General features: G+C 31.6%; 3 protein-coding genes across 4 annotated transcripts; 2 read left to right on the forward strand and 1 right to left on the reverse strand.

Moving 5' to 3' along the window:
• Positions 1-31: 31 nt before the first annotated feature.
• LOC128885409 (mitochondrial import receptor subunit TOM70) lies at positions 32-3718 on the reverse strand. The gene is made up of 8 exons (XM_054139444.1): positions 2957-3718; positions 2541-2714; positions 2238-2445; positions 2019-2160; positions 1574-1925; positions 1281-1505; positions 976-1196; positions 32-902 (listed from the first exon to the last, which is right to left on the reverse strand). Exons 1-8 carry the CDS (start codon positions 3209-3211, stop codon positions 734-736), a joined length of 1746 nt encoding a protein of 581 aa, XP_053995419.1. The 5' UTR covers positions 3212-3718; the 3' UTR covers positions 32-733.
• Positions 3719-4136: 418 nt separating this feature from the next.
• On the forward strand, positions 4137-9358 carry LOC128885407 (TBC1 domain family member 23). Its single transcript, XM_054139440.1, has 9 exons — positions 4137-4410; positions 4909-5129; positions 5435-5639; positions 5734-5970; positions 6053-6428; positions 6497-6710; positions 6795-7106; positions 7191-7323; positions 7424-9358. Exons 1-9 carry the CDS (start codon positions 4382-4384, stop codon positions 7701-7703), a joined length of 2007 nt encoding a protein of 668 aa, XP_053995415.1. The 5' UTR covers positions 4137-4381; the 3' UTR covers positions 7704-9358.
• A 144-nt stretch (positions 9359-9502) lies between these two features.
• Positions 9503-12530, forward strand: LOC128885416 (UDP-galactose transporter senju). 2 transcript variants are annotated; one of them, XM_054139458.1, is made up of 6 exons: positions 9503-10076; positions 10356-10470; positions 10551-10597; positions 10953-11092; positions 11163-11318; positions 11395-12524. In XM_054139458.1, the coding sequence occupies exons 1-6, from the start codon at positions 9989-9991 to the stop codon at positions 11872-11874; spliced, it is 1026 nt and encodes a 341-aa protein (XP_053995433.1). In that variant the 5' UTR covers positions 9503-9988; the 3' UTR covers positions 11875-12524. The 2 variants fall into 2 exon arrangements, with proteins under 2 accessions (XP_053995433.1, XP_053995434.1); XM_054139459.1 differs by lacking the exon at positions 9503-10076 and adding an exon at positions 10086-10277 and having other exon boundaries at positions 11395-12530.
• The last annotated feature ends 303 nt before the right edge of the window (positions 12531-12833 follow it).

Below are 12833 nucleotides of genomic sequence, written 5' to 3' on the forward strand. Positions count from 1 at the left end.
ATCAGGTTGTAATACAACAAAATAAAATGTATATCATTTAAAAAATAATATAACAGTAACATTAATATTTATATGTAAGAATTTTACATATTCTGATTAAAAATGTTTTATATACAAAGTAATATAAAATACAGTTTCAGACTCACAGTTACAACTATTAATAAACTATTACAAAGTGTAATTACTTGTTTCTTTTTTAAGTCTCTGCGTTTGAAAATATTTATGCACTTCTTGCATCGTATACTTTCTTAAATGTGACAAATAATTTTAAGCGCGCTTAAATAATCTAAATGTATTTAACATGATAATTTACAACACAGATAAATAATAAATGTTGTAAGTAGGAATTTCACGAATAATTAAATTGATAACAAATGCCATATCTGTGTAAAACCTTACATCTAATTAGAACAAACTAAATATTAAGTAAATGCAGTTTTTAAAAGTTGCTTCAGCTAAATTTATCAAAAAAAAAAAGAAATACTGAGACGAAATAGTCGTAAGATAACGGCAATTAGTTTCAAATGTATACTTCTAATTTAGCCAAACGTTAGCACACGTGTGAAAACAATTATCCAGCGTGACATCTTGAAATTTCTATTAAAATCTTGTATAAAATTACGTTTACAGGCCATATCATAGATATGAAACTTCATTTTTTAATTCTGGTAACCATGCGTATCCTTTATTTAAAATTTCAACTTCAATCAATGCAGTTTTACGAAAATTTATTTTATGAAACACCTCGTAAATTTAATAGCATATCCGCCCCTAGTTTATCCTTTAATGTAAGCTGCGTTTTCGCGGCATATCTTAGACTGAATATATGTACAAGCTCCGAGGTGGTGCGACTTAGCGCTAAGGCTTTATCAAATAATGCTGTTGCTTCTTCAAGATTTCCTCTGTGAACAAAAAAATGAAACTCACAATTAGTCCATTTTTGAATAAATTTATATATTAAGACCATCGACTTACCTCTGAACTTCAATCGTTGCTAAGGTTTCTAACCCAAATTCACATTTATCATCTAATTCTATAGCTTTGTTAATATATTCGAGGGCTTTATCGATATCGCCATTCCATTTCAATTGTAGCAAACCTCTATGTACATAGGTCGTAGCATTATTTGGATCTTTCTCCACTGCCTTAGCAAAGTAAGTATCCGCTTTTTCAAATTCTTGGGATTCTGATAATACCTGCATCGTGGAATAATGTATTAAAATGTACAATTATTGAAATATCTATTTTAATCAAATTCTGCGTGTAATAATTGTTTATACCTGTGCATACATAATGTAACAATCAGGGCAGTCAGGGAATTTTTCAAAAGCCATTTCAAAACCTTGCATGGCTTTTCCTACTATGTCCATGTCTCTCTTGATCATGCCATAATGATAGTCTGCATAGCATTTTTGTACATATCCTACTCCAAAGTTTGGATTGAGATCAACAGCTTTCCTTAAGTCTTCTTTGGCTTCATCGATTTTTTCCATAAGTAAATTTACCTGCCATTGTATCATGGTTTTGTAGAAATTATTTCTAAATTTCAGAAAATTGTATACGTAATTGGTACCTGGGCTTTGTGCGAATAAATATCGCTACAATCAGGATCAAGATTAGCAGCCATTTCAAAATCATGGAAACTCTTCTCTGGAGTTTCTAGTTGCATGTATAAAGTAGCTCTTTTAACTAAAGCATTTACTTTTATATTTTTCTTAATATCATCGCTATTTATAATTGTTTCAAAGTCTTCTATCGCGGCGTCATGATTCCCTTGTAAAAGATAAAATGTAGCCCGTAAAAGTAATGCTTCCATTTTGTGTGGCAATGCATCTGGCTCGGAACTATTAATTTCTTCTGTACAAAGTGGTATCACATCGTCATATTTCTGATCCTTTACACATTTTAAAATTTTTGCGAAATTTCTGCGAATTAAATGATTACAAGAGTAATAAACAAATAATTATTATAAATTTAAGAATAACATAGAAAAATAATACAAATTTTGAAATCCTTACAGAGATATATTACTGTTGTCTTCATCTTGAAGCATCATGAAAACAGGATCCTTATGGAAACTATTGATATAATGTTTAATAAAATGTTTACTAGGCATAGAGTACTTCTTGGTTTTCATGTATTCCATTGCACGCTGTCTACCTGAAAAAAAGTTTCATGTCCATACCTATACTATTATTTTGCATTTACTTAAATCGATAAAAACTAGAGAATTATACCTAATCGTTTCAAGACCCTGTCTGCCATTTCCAATGCCATTCGATCAGAAAAGCCTCCCAAAATACAAGCAGCTGTAACATCTTCTAAAGCTGCCTCTAGTTCACAGCATTGTTCCAATGCTCGTGCTCTACGTAATAATGCTTTTGTATACCTCGGTTTTAATTCTAAAGCTTTTGTACAATCTAATTTTACTACATTGTACTCTTTCTGTAACATATAAATAGATTCAAATTATAGAAGTCCAATCATATTATAAAACATTGTTATTACAGAGATTATATTAACTACAAAAACAATATTACCAGTTGTTCATAGGCAGCAGCTCTATTTTGATAAAAAGTAGCAAGAGCATCGGTGTTTTCTTTAGGACAGGCGTAGATCGCATCGTTGTATAGCTTTATTGCTTCGTTGTACTTCCCAAGTTTGAAAAGATTGTTTCCCTCATTTTTTAATCTCTGAGCTTTCTCCAATAATGTCTATGATATAACACATATCCGCGTTTGATACGTACAATTTTTGCAATGCAACGAATTATAAACAAATGGCGGTGTTACTTTTGAATCGTTTTCGGATTCTAATCCATTGTAACAACGTAACATTTAAAAAGAACAAAAAGGTAAATTACAGAATAGCTACTTCGAAAATATCTAGAGGTTGTATTACAACTACTTTACACTACCGGCTAATCGTATAGGAACGTAATCAAAATATTTCTTACCTCGCTTTCCAAGTCAGTCGCGTTCTTCGGCGGACAATCACCGTCGATCGAGATCTGTTTGTCAGCAGACGACGTGCCGTTTTCCTTTGAATTGGTTTTTGATTTACCTCGATTGGACTTGGACGACGGTTTACTGCTATTCTTGTAATACATGTAACCGAGGCCTAACGCAACCGGCGCTCCAACAGCCAGAGCGAGTTGCCATTTTGGTAGCGCACCACCGGTCATGCTGCCTGCGCTACTTGCACCCGTCATTTTTCGCGAGTTCTTCTCTGTTTACGGGTGACACGAGCTACGTTCTCTTTGCGGTCTTCCTCAAATCTCATCGACACGGGATCAAACAATGAGAACTAATGTGAAGTCTAGCGAGTACGCGAACATATCACCGCGACTACCAGCAGCTACTTACATCAACTTCCTTACCATTGCAGACGAATCCCCCTGAAGCACCCTGAAGTAGTGAATGTGTTCAGTCTTTAGTACGCATTTCCACCGTCACGTGTGATAAGGCTTTATCGATTGTCACGAGGTAGTTAGTGAACATAGTTAAGGGTGCGCAGGAGTCAGAACAGAATTCCGAATTGACTTCAGCGACAGTTGCGGAAAAAGTAGGAAACTCCGGGACAAGGACAGAGAGAGCGATACAACAATTGCAGGAGAGTCGAGGACAGGGCGATTAGGCTGGCATGATTTTTTTCCAAGATATTGAAGCAAAGAAGCAATATTTTCTAATAATTCTTGTTTTAATATATTCGTTACACTTTGGCGGATGCGACTCCAAGGCCTGATTTTGCAATTTCGGCCTTAAAACTTTATAAACAATAAAATGAAGATAGCAAACATACTTTTATTGCTCTTTTAGTCCTCTAGGTACCTAGAGAACCACAGAAATAGAATACTCTTATAGAGGCAAAACTCACGAGTTTTTCAGCTCCCAATTCTTAGCGCGCATGTGCAATACCAACTACGAAAAGTACTCGTATCAATTTATGTATTATTTCAATTATCACAAGTTTCGAAATCTTAGGTATCTCGATATCCGCCACCCGAAGATTTTACCCGATACGCTGTCATAATATTTACTTTAAATCTTTGGTGAGAATGTGTTTATTAAATGTGTTAACATAGAAGAACTAATAGGCACTTGTGCCATTTAATATTGGCGCCTTTTTTTCGACGCATGCTCGAAACTTTCACTGAAAGATGGCAACGGTCTGTCAACAGGAGCGGAGTATTGTCCACGGCGATATCTATAGATCATCGAATTTCAAAGAGAACGCAAAGCGCGAGAAATGTCATGAAGGCGATGAAATTTGTGAAAGAATGCTAAGTGATCGAAAACGTTTGCTACACTGTAGGGAATTGTAATGTACATGTAACATTCGTTATTTAACACATCTCGATAAGAGTGTGACGTTTACCAAAATGGCACTACAAGAAGACGAAAACACCTGGTGAGCTGATTTAAAAATTCTGTCGCATATTTTAAACGATATCATCTTTGCAACGAAAACGAATCTTAATCATTTATTCCATTGATACTCCATTTTGAATAGTATTCTCCTAATCTAAATTTAGCTTTTCCGTGACACTGTTCATTGTCGGTTTCCACGAATATTAGAAAATATTAGCATATTAATAAGAAGCGAACGTGCATACTACTCTGTGCCAGTTCTACGTATCGTCTTGTTTCTAAAAATGTTTTCTTAATCTTTTCTTGGTTAGCAAAACATACAAGTGACGTTTTCTAAGGAGCAATATTTGTTTTAAGCTTGACGTGTTTACAGGTGTTTGTTAATTACCTTATGCAAATACTGTACAGTACGTCAATATAGAATAACCGATAAATTGATTTAACTTATACAACAATGTTAACAGACTATAGAACAAAATTAATAAATAAGTGCAGGTTCATAAGTATATATGTCATTATAAGAAATTATTTGAATTAGGGTTTTGGAGCTGGAAGCAGCTCTCTTGGATACCGAGCCACCATCCGCATCTGATGTATATGCAATTTGCAAAGGACGATCAGTTCCTACAAATTTAAGGCCTGATGTATGGCAGGCTTGTTTAGATGTTATCGATCGGGGCAATCAGTTGAATCACTTCAATGAAGTTTTCGATTTATCAGAACAAAATATTATTCGTGACGATTGTCAACAATTAGTTGGTAAGTTCAAATACTTTATGATAATCCAACTTGTCTTAAGAAGCAAAAATAAAAAATAAAGAACTAACTATAAGTGTGAAACATGCTATGTTTGCTCAAAATGATTAATGTATGCATATAGACACCATTCTTATCTCTTCAATGTGACACAGCTTTAAGCTTATCTTGTTTGAATAATCTATATTTCAAAATCAGTTATCACATCATATTCCATAGTTTGTTAGTTAAATTGAAACAAAATATATTGTAATCTACATATTTATAAGTGCCCATAAAACAATGTAATTGTAATATGTTTATTGCAGCAAAGTTAGGGAACGATGACGAGGATAAAGTTTCCGTTGTTTCCGATTTAGAGTCTATTTTAACATTTTATTGTAAAAGTAAGGAGAAGCAATATAAAAGAGGAAATGGATGGATAGAATTGTTGGGTCCTTTAATAGCTTTAAAGCTTCCACGTAGTGCAACATATAACTTATTTGAAGCGATAATAGATATTTATATTCCTAGGTACAGTATTTCATGCTTAAAATTACTTTGTTAGAAACAAGTATTTTGATATTAAAGGGTGTTTAAAACAGTTATTTCGTTTGTATGTTTCTAGGGGCGAAACGTATAGTTCTGTATTAAGATTGTTATTACTTTATCACGAACCAGAATTATGTTCTTTCTTGGATACAAAAAGGGTATCTCCCGATCAATACACAAAGGGATGGGTAACTACTCTTTTCGCGGGTGTGTGTTCGCTACCAGCTGTTTGTACGATGTGGGATTTATATTTCATGCAAGCTGATCCATTTTTTATGCTATTTTTGTCTCTTATCATGGTTATTAATGCCAGGTGAGAATTATAAAATTTATGCATGTACATTTTACTTTTATTGATATATTATTTTCATAAAATTTTTTTGCTGTTCATACAGAGAGCAAATTTTAAGTATGAAGGATAACGATAAGCAAAGTATAATCGATGCAATAGCTGCTATGCCTTGTGCTTTAGAAGCAGAAGATGTAACAGACTTTTGCTCATTAGCACAATATTACGCAATGAAGACACCATCATCTTTTAAGCAGGACTTAGATCCTATTATGTTTGGGGAAAGTTTCGATGAAAAATATATATCGCACGCGCTCTGCCTGCCCGTTTCAGCTCAAGAATTAGTTGAAAATTCTATCGAAGCTCCGTCCATACCCAGCACCTCCGTTGAATCTGTTAGATTTTTTCTTGTGGATTGTAGACCTGCAGAACAATATAATGCCGGACATTTGCCAACCGCGTTTCATCTGGATTGTAATTTGGTATGCTTCTTGTTGAATTCCTTTGTTTATGAATTTTAAATTTATACTATTTAAGAATGAAATTTCAGATGCTTCAAGAACCTGCTGCTTTTGCAACAGCAGTGCAAGGATTGTTGCAAGCACAACGACAAGCGCTAGCTGTTGGATCGCAAGCTGGAGGTGAACATCTTTGTTTCTTAGGAAGCGGTAGGCAAGAAGAAGATCGTTACACTCATATGGTGGTTGCATCCTTTCTACAAAAACATACCCAATACGTTAGCATGGTTACATCAGGCTATCAAGGTAACATAAAGTCGCTCGCGACATTGCTAAATTAATATAAATCAATTGTTTCATTCGTAACGATATATTTTAATTTCATTTTAGCTATACACGAATACTTTGGTGATGAAGTCGTTTCTAGTCTCGTTGATCATAATTCACAACATTGTTTGGTATGCAATGCTAATATATCCGAAGCAAATTCTAACGAAACGAGTCCTGCCAAAGTCAAGAATAACAATTCTGACTTCTTGGGGAAGATTAAGAAAGTCAAAGGAAAGTTATTTGATTATATCGTTAATCCATCAGCAAGTGTTCATAATAACGTGGAGAATAGAAATGGCAAAGATACCGAGTATATTAAACGGCAAAAGAAAACTGGTCCTGTATTTAGCATAGACGACGATCAAGAATTAGGTACATTTTACTACATGTTACACATATATTTGTTTATAATTTATGCTATATAATAATATATTGCACGCGCATTATGCATTGCAGATATGACTATGACAAATAATGAAACCGAAGAACCAGTTGAAGTAGTATCTATTCAACAGTGGATGAAGGATCCAAAGTTATTACATTCCTTTAAATGTCAAGAAGTGAAAGTTAACGGAGATCTCTGTGATAGGTGAATGTTTTAGTAAAATTAAAACATATTAAATCGAAGTAAACAAAAGAAAAAGTTTGACGTTATTAGTTAACTTTTTATATAATCATTTCGTTTTCAGTATACTTTTGGTTACCGATACTCACCTTATCGTGCTCCGGGAAATACCAGAAAGAAAAGGCGCAGCACACGTAATTGTCAAACGTCCATTAACAAGTATTGTTAAAATAACATCTAAAAAGCAACATTCAGATTTGATCACATTTAAATACGGTACAACACAATATTACGATACAGTTATTTCCGATATGGATAAGTTTCTTATTCCTAACGCAAGCGAGGCTACCAAATTGATTTCGCAACAGATTATGGTACAATTGGAAACGTTAAATTCAAGTTAAAGAATTTTATAACGCTGTCCACAACAGTTTATCTATGATGTACAGGTGCGGTAAGATTCAATTTATTTTAGAAGAATGTTCTCGAGCAAACGTAAGAATAGACATTTGTTTATTCGTTTGATCGTTGATAATGTTCTTAATTAAATGGTACTACAAACACAACGTGTAATATTAAGATAATAAAAGGAATAGTCCATAGAAAAAAGTTCTAAAAGTAATTCGAGCGTTTTATATATAGAACTAATTAACACGATGTCATCAATGATAATACGGCCAAACATGATTCATAGTTGAATTTTAAGATTTTTAATGGTAATTTTACTAAGCTGTTACTTTCACAAATTACATTTACGCTTGCAGTTTTTTCATGCACTTTTTTAAGTTTCTAAAAACATACGATTTCTATGAAGTGCATTTTTAGCATTTCTTTTCTCTAACGATGCCATAACATGTGTTAACAATTCTGAACTCAGTTTTTGTTTTACATGTGGCTAAACGGTGGCCTTACTATAAAAAAGAATAGGAGAGATTATGGATTCTGCAAATTATTCATTAATATGAATATATACGATGGAATAGAATGTGCCATGAACTAAGAATATTAATAATGTCTCTACATAAATATGATTCGTGACGTGGTGTCGATTAACAATTTATTTTTTCTTTTACGGGTCATATAAAACTTTCAATCGCACGCTATCATAGCGTTCTCGGAATACATGAATACATAATATCTATGTACACGTTATAACGAACTGATAATTGGTCCTAATGTAATACGATTCGAGAACCATTATAATGTAAATGATTATAAACTTGCATTTTATAGTATATAATATTGCAATACATGTCTTTATAAAATATTTACAAAAGGTACAAAATACATTGAAAAATAAACGATATCATCTCTTTACAGGCATACCTATTACACTGCCTGATTATATTTCGAGGAATTTTTAAAGTTTACGATTTACGATCTTTCGAAAATATATCTATAATTCGTAAAGAAAATCTGTCACAATTAAAATATTCCTATCTTTCTCCGACATGTATATTTGAACAATTACATGGTACAATTCTTTTTCTATTACCCACTAGAAATATACTAGTATTAGATGAACGAAAAAATTGATGTCGTAATGAATTCTCGTGCACACGGTTGCACTGCCTTTTTGTAATTTTGGAACAATACTAATCGCAACAGCAGTTTATTTGCGTAGAAATTGCCGATAGATATGTTTACACGGTTGTGATTTCGTTGTTACAGAGTCCAAGGGTATTATTTTTAATGTACATCAACCGTTATTCTGTGTTTCAAGTTTTGAATAAATAGTTTGAAATATGTATTTAACAAACCTATGGAAATCTTAAATCTTGTAGATATTACCAACATTGTTAATAATTGTAACAATAGTAAAGTGTAATATATTTCATGATATGTATAACGAATTTTGTGTATAATAGAAATTTTCTATTTATGTGCTTCCACAATGAGTGATGAACGTAAATAGTGGAATCATCGTCGACTAAAGAAACTTATTAGAATTTAAAAAAAAAAAGTTTTTATTTGTATGTAAATAAATTTTATGTAATACATTACGAATGCGTTTAAATATGTATTTTTAAGAGATTGTAAAATAAACTATATAATTATACCTATTGACAAATACTATCAAAAATAATAACATCGTTCAGAGTTACTTAAAGAGATGAAATTCTTAAAAGGATGGTAATTATACTTAAATTGTACGAATAAAAGATTCTGTGAAAACATTTCAATGTTATATTTCACATTTTTTATATGATTTATTGTTCTTATTAGGAAATTTATTTCATTAATCATGATGTAACAAATAGTCATTGTAATACTATCTTAAGAGTAAGTTAAAGTCCTGTAGTGTTTTTTTTGTTCATACTTATAGTTTGATGCATAAATAAATATGAAAATACCACAAGTAAACATTGAATATTGATATTTGATCAGTACTACATAAATACAATAAGTCACGCTCGTCGCCTATGCACCGAATACATTTATACATATATTCAATACTTGTATTGCAATTTGAATATGGCTATTATTGATATTAACATAATTTTCCCTACATAATTAATTATTTAACATGTCACGCATTGTTTAATTCCTTTATCGTGGCTCATGATATCAGTTGATATCAGTTCATATCAAGCGGTTCGTGTGGGATGTAACCGTCGTTATACAACCTTCGTTGCTGCACGAATGTAAACGTTTTTAATATAATAAGAGTAAAATAACAGTATTCGCGATGGGATCCATCAATTGGGGGGAGTTATTTCCAGGAAGATGGAGTCCCGTCATTTTTATTTCGTACATGGCCCTATTCGTAAACCAAGGTACACATGTGTTGGTTAAGTTCTTTATGTTTATAATTTTGCCACGTAATACACTGACCGGTAACTGACAAGCGATAGAATGCAAATAACGATAAACGATAACAATTAGGAGGGTGGGAAAAAAATGAATATTCAAATGAATATTATTATCACTAACGGAAGCATGCGTTTTTTTTACCGGTTTCATTTGATTTTTATTTTGTACGTCAGTGTTCCATTTTTTTCAAATTCAATAATTTATTTTATGCGAAATATACTGAAAGATTATTTTTATTCTAGGTATTATTGTCACTTGGTCTCAAAAAAATGGCCATTACGAATATAATATTGTTATGGTGGTGTTGATGACAGAAGTATTGAAGTTGATTGCTTCTATAATCTTGTACTGTAAAGAGTAAGTACAATCTGTGCACTTTACGTTTGATTATGGCGAGTTTCATATATGTATATCCTAACATTTCTTTTCACTTTTAGCAATAGCTTTGGAAATCTTTGCCAAGAAATAACTGGAAATAAAAGGGGTGAGTAGATATTTTCTAAAGAATTAAAACTGAAGAGATTGTGTTAGTTAGATTAGATCTATATTTGAATTCAATTTACGAATTTAACTTCAAGCTGCATGTACATTTTATAGGTTCTCCAACAGTTGTAATCATGTTGATATGAAACATAAACAAAGTGCAAGATAAGATAAATCGATATTTATGTTCTACAGCATTTTTGTCATTTATCTTAATATCTAACTATATTTTAATTATTATACTAATAAGAGTTAATCAATCTTTTCAGATAACAATTTATTATTTTACACAAATTTAATTTTAGTAAGGTATCAATAAACTGAACATTGTCGCGACTGATATTTTCTTATTCTAGTACTACTACTGTATACGATACCTTCATTTTTATATTGTCTGTACAATAATCTGGCATTTATCAACTTGGCTGCATTTGATCCGACAACTTATTATGTTTTATTACAATTTCGTGTTGTTATGACTGGAATTATTTTCCAGGTAGATAACAGTTTTCTTATGGCTTACATTGAAATGAAAAAAACATCTTCTGAAATGTTACTCTTTTTAGGTCGTTTTTAATAAAAAATTATCCTTAAAGCAATGGTTTTCACTAATAATATTAACCATTGGATGTATGGTAAAACATGTAGATTTCGATTTTAGCATGAATATATTTAATGCCAAAGTTCATTTAAATAGTAACATATTTCTTATATTTGTTCAGGTGAGTTTGATGGTATCAGTTATAAGGAACTGCAAACATAGATTAAAATTGAACATTAACATTTGAATACTTTCAGACAATTTGCTCCTGTCTGGCTGGTGTATACAATGAATATCTGCTTAAAGAACAAGGAGCTAATATCAATATTTTTGTACAAAACGTATTTATGTACATTGATAGTATTTTTTGTAATCTTATCGTTTTTGTAATACTTTTTCTCTCAGAGAGTAGCCCATCTGATATGTTTGATAATGCAGATCCCAGTATACTTTTCCAACCAAAAGTCATTATAATTATGCTAAATAATACAGCAATAGGTATAATTACAAGTTTTTTCTTGAAAAATTTGAACTCAATATTAAAGACTTTTGCTAGTGCACTGGAGCTGGTGTTTACTGCAGTTTTGTGTTGGTTAATATTCAGTATTCCTATTCACATGAACACAGTATTCTCAATTGCTATGGTGAGCTATGCAGTGATATTATATTCACAAAATCCAGTACAAAATGTTCGAACTAAAGATCATACTCTCCTGAAGGCTGATAGTATAGTTTAGTGGAACCAAGTTAAATGAACTTTTGTTAAGTATTGTGTACATAACTGTAAAAGTATTTTGCCCGATGCAGATCTGTTATTTATATCTTCATTGATCCTGTGTTTATTATTGCATAGTTCCTAATGTGATGTTATATGTTGTGGACGAAACCATAAAACTGTGTTCAGTCTTAAACTTATTTTTCCAGAATAGGTTCCAAACAGAGGACGTCCCTTATAGTTATATCATACGAATTTTAAATGTTACTTAATAATATATGCAATAATCTTAATATAAGTACATTCACATAATGCTGTACTTTACGATTCATATATAATGTTACAAACTATAACTCATTTGTTTTTAAATATGTATAGGTAGTGCAAAGTTTATTTATACTTATTATTATTCATAATTTCGTTAAATAGTATTTTATCGACTTGGAAACACGATTTCGAAGTTACATATATTTTTTTATTTGTTAGAAAGAGTATTTTGACTGTGAAATACGAAGAATGCTTTAATATGCATAATAAGTAATTAAACAGGTGTGAATGTTGTGTGCCATATATAATAAAAAAAAAAAGGAAAATGTAATTAGGCAGTATGTCCATATTTGAACTGTTTTCCTATTGTATTTTTGAAAAATATACACGTGTTTTTTTCCCGAAGTTGTTGTATATTTATGTATGTATATATGCCATGACATGAACAATAAATAGTGAGGCAATTTCTTGTTCTATTCCGTTGTTTAAAACGTTTTCAACGGTTCGTTGTCGGTAAAGATATTTTTGTTCGTACATACGGGTGCATCGTTAGGATAAATACTTTAAAAACAACACCTTACGATAATTTCTATTTGTACATGTATGGAAGTCACATATCTGATAACGAATAACTGTAATTAATTCACACGGATATAATAGAAAAATAAGCATTGTTATTATAAATTCATTAACGTTTCTGTTCAATGTAGGAAC

The sequence above is a fragment of the Hylaeus anthracinus genome, unplaced genomic scaffold (genome assembly GCF_026225885.1).
Source record: "Hylaeus anthracinus isolate JK02 unplaced genomic scaffold, UHH_iyHylAnth1.0_haploid 11981, whole genome shotgun sequence".
NCBI classification, from domain to species: Eukaryota; Metazoa; Arthropoda; class Insecta; order Hymenoptera; family Colletidae; genus Hylaeus; species Hylaeus anthracinus.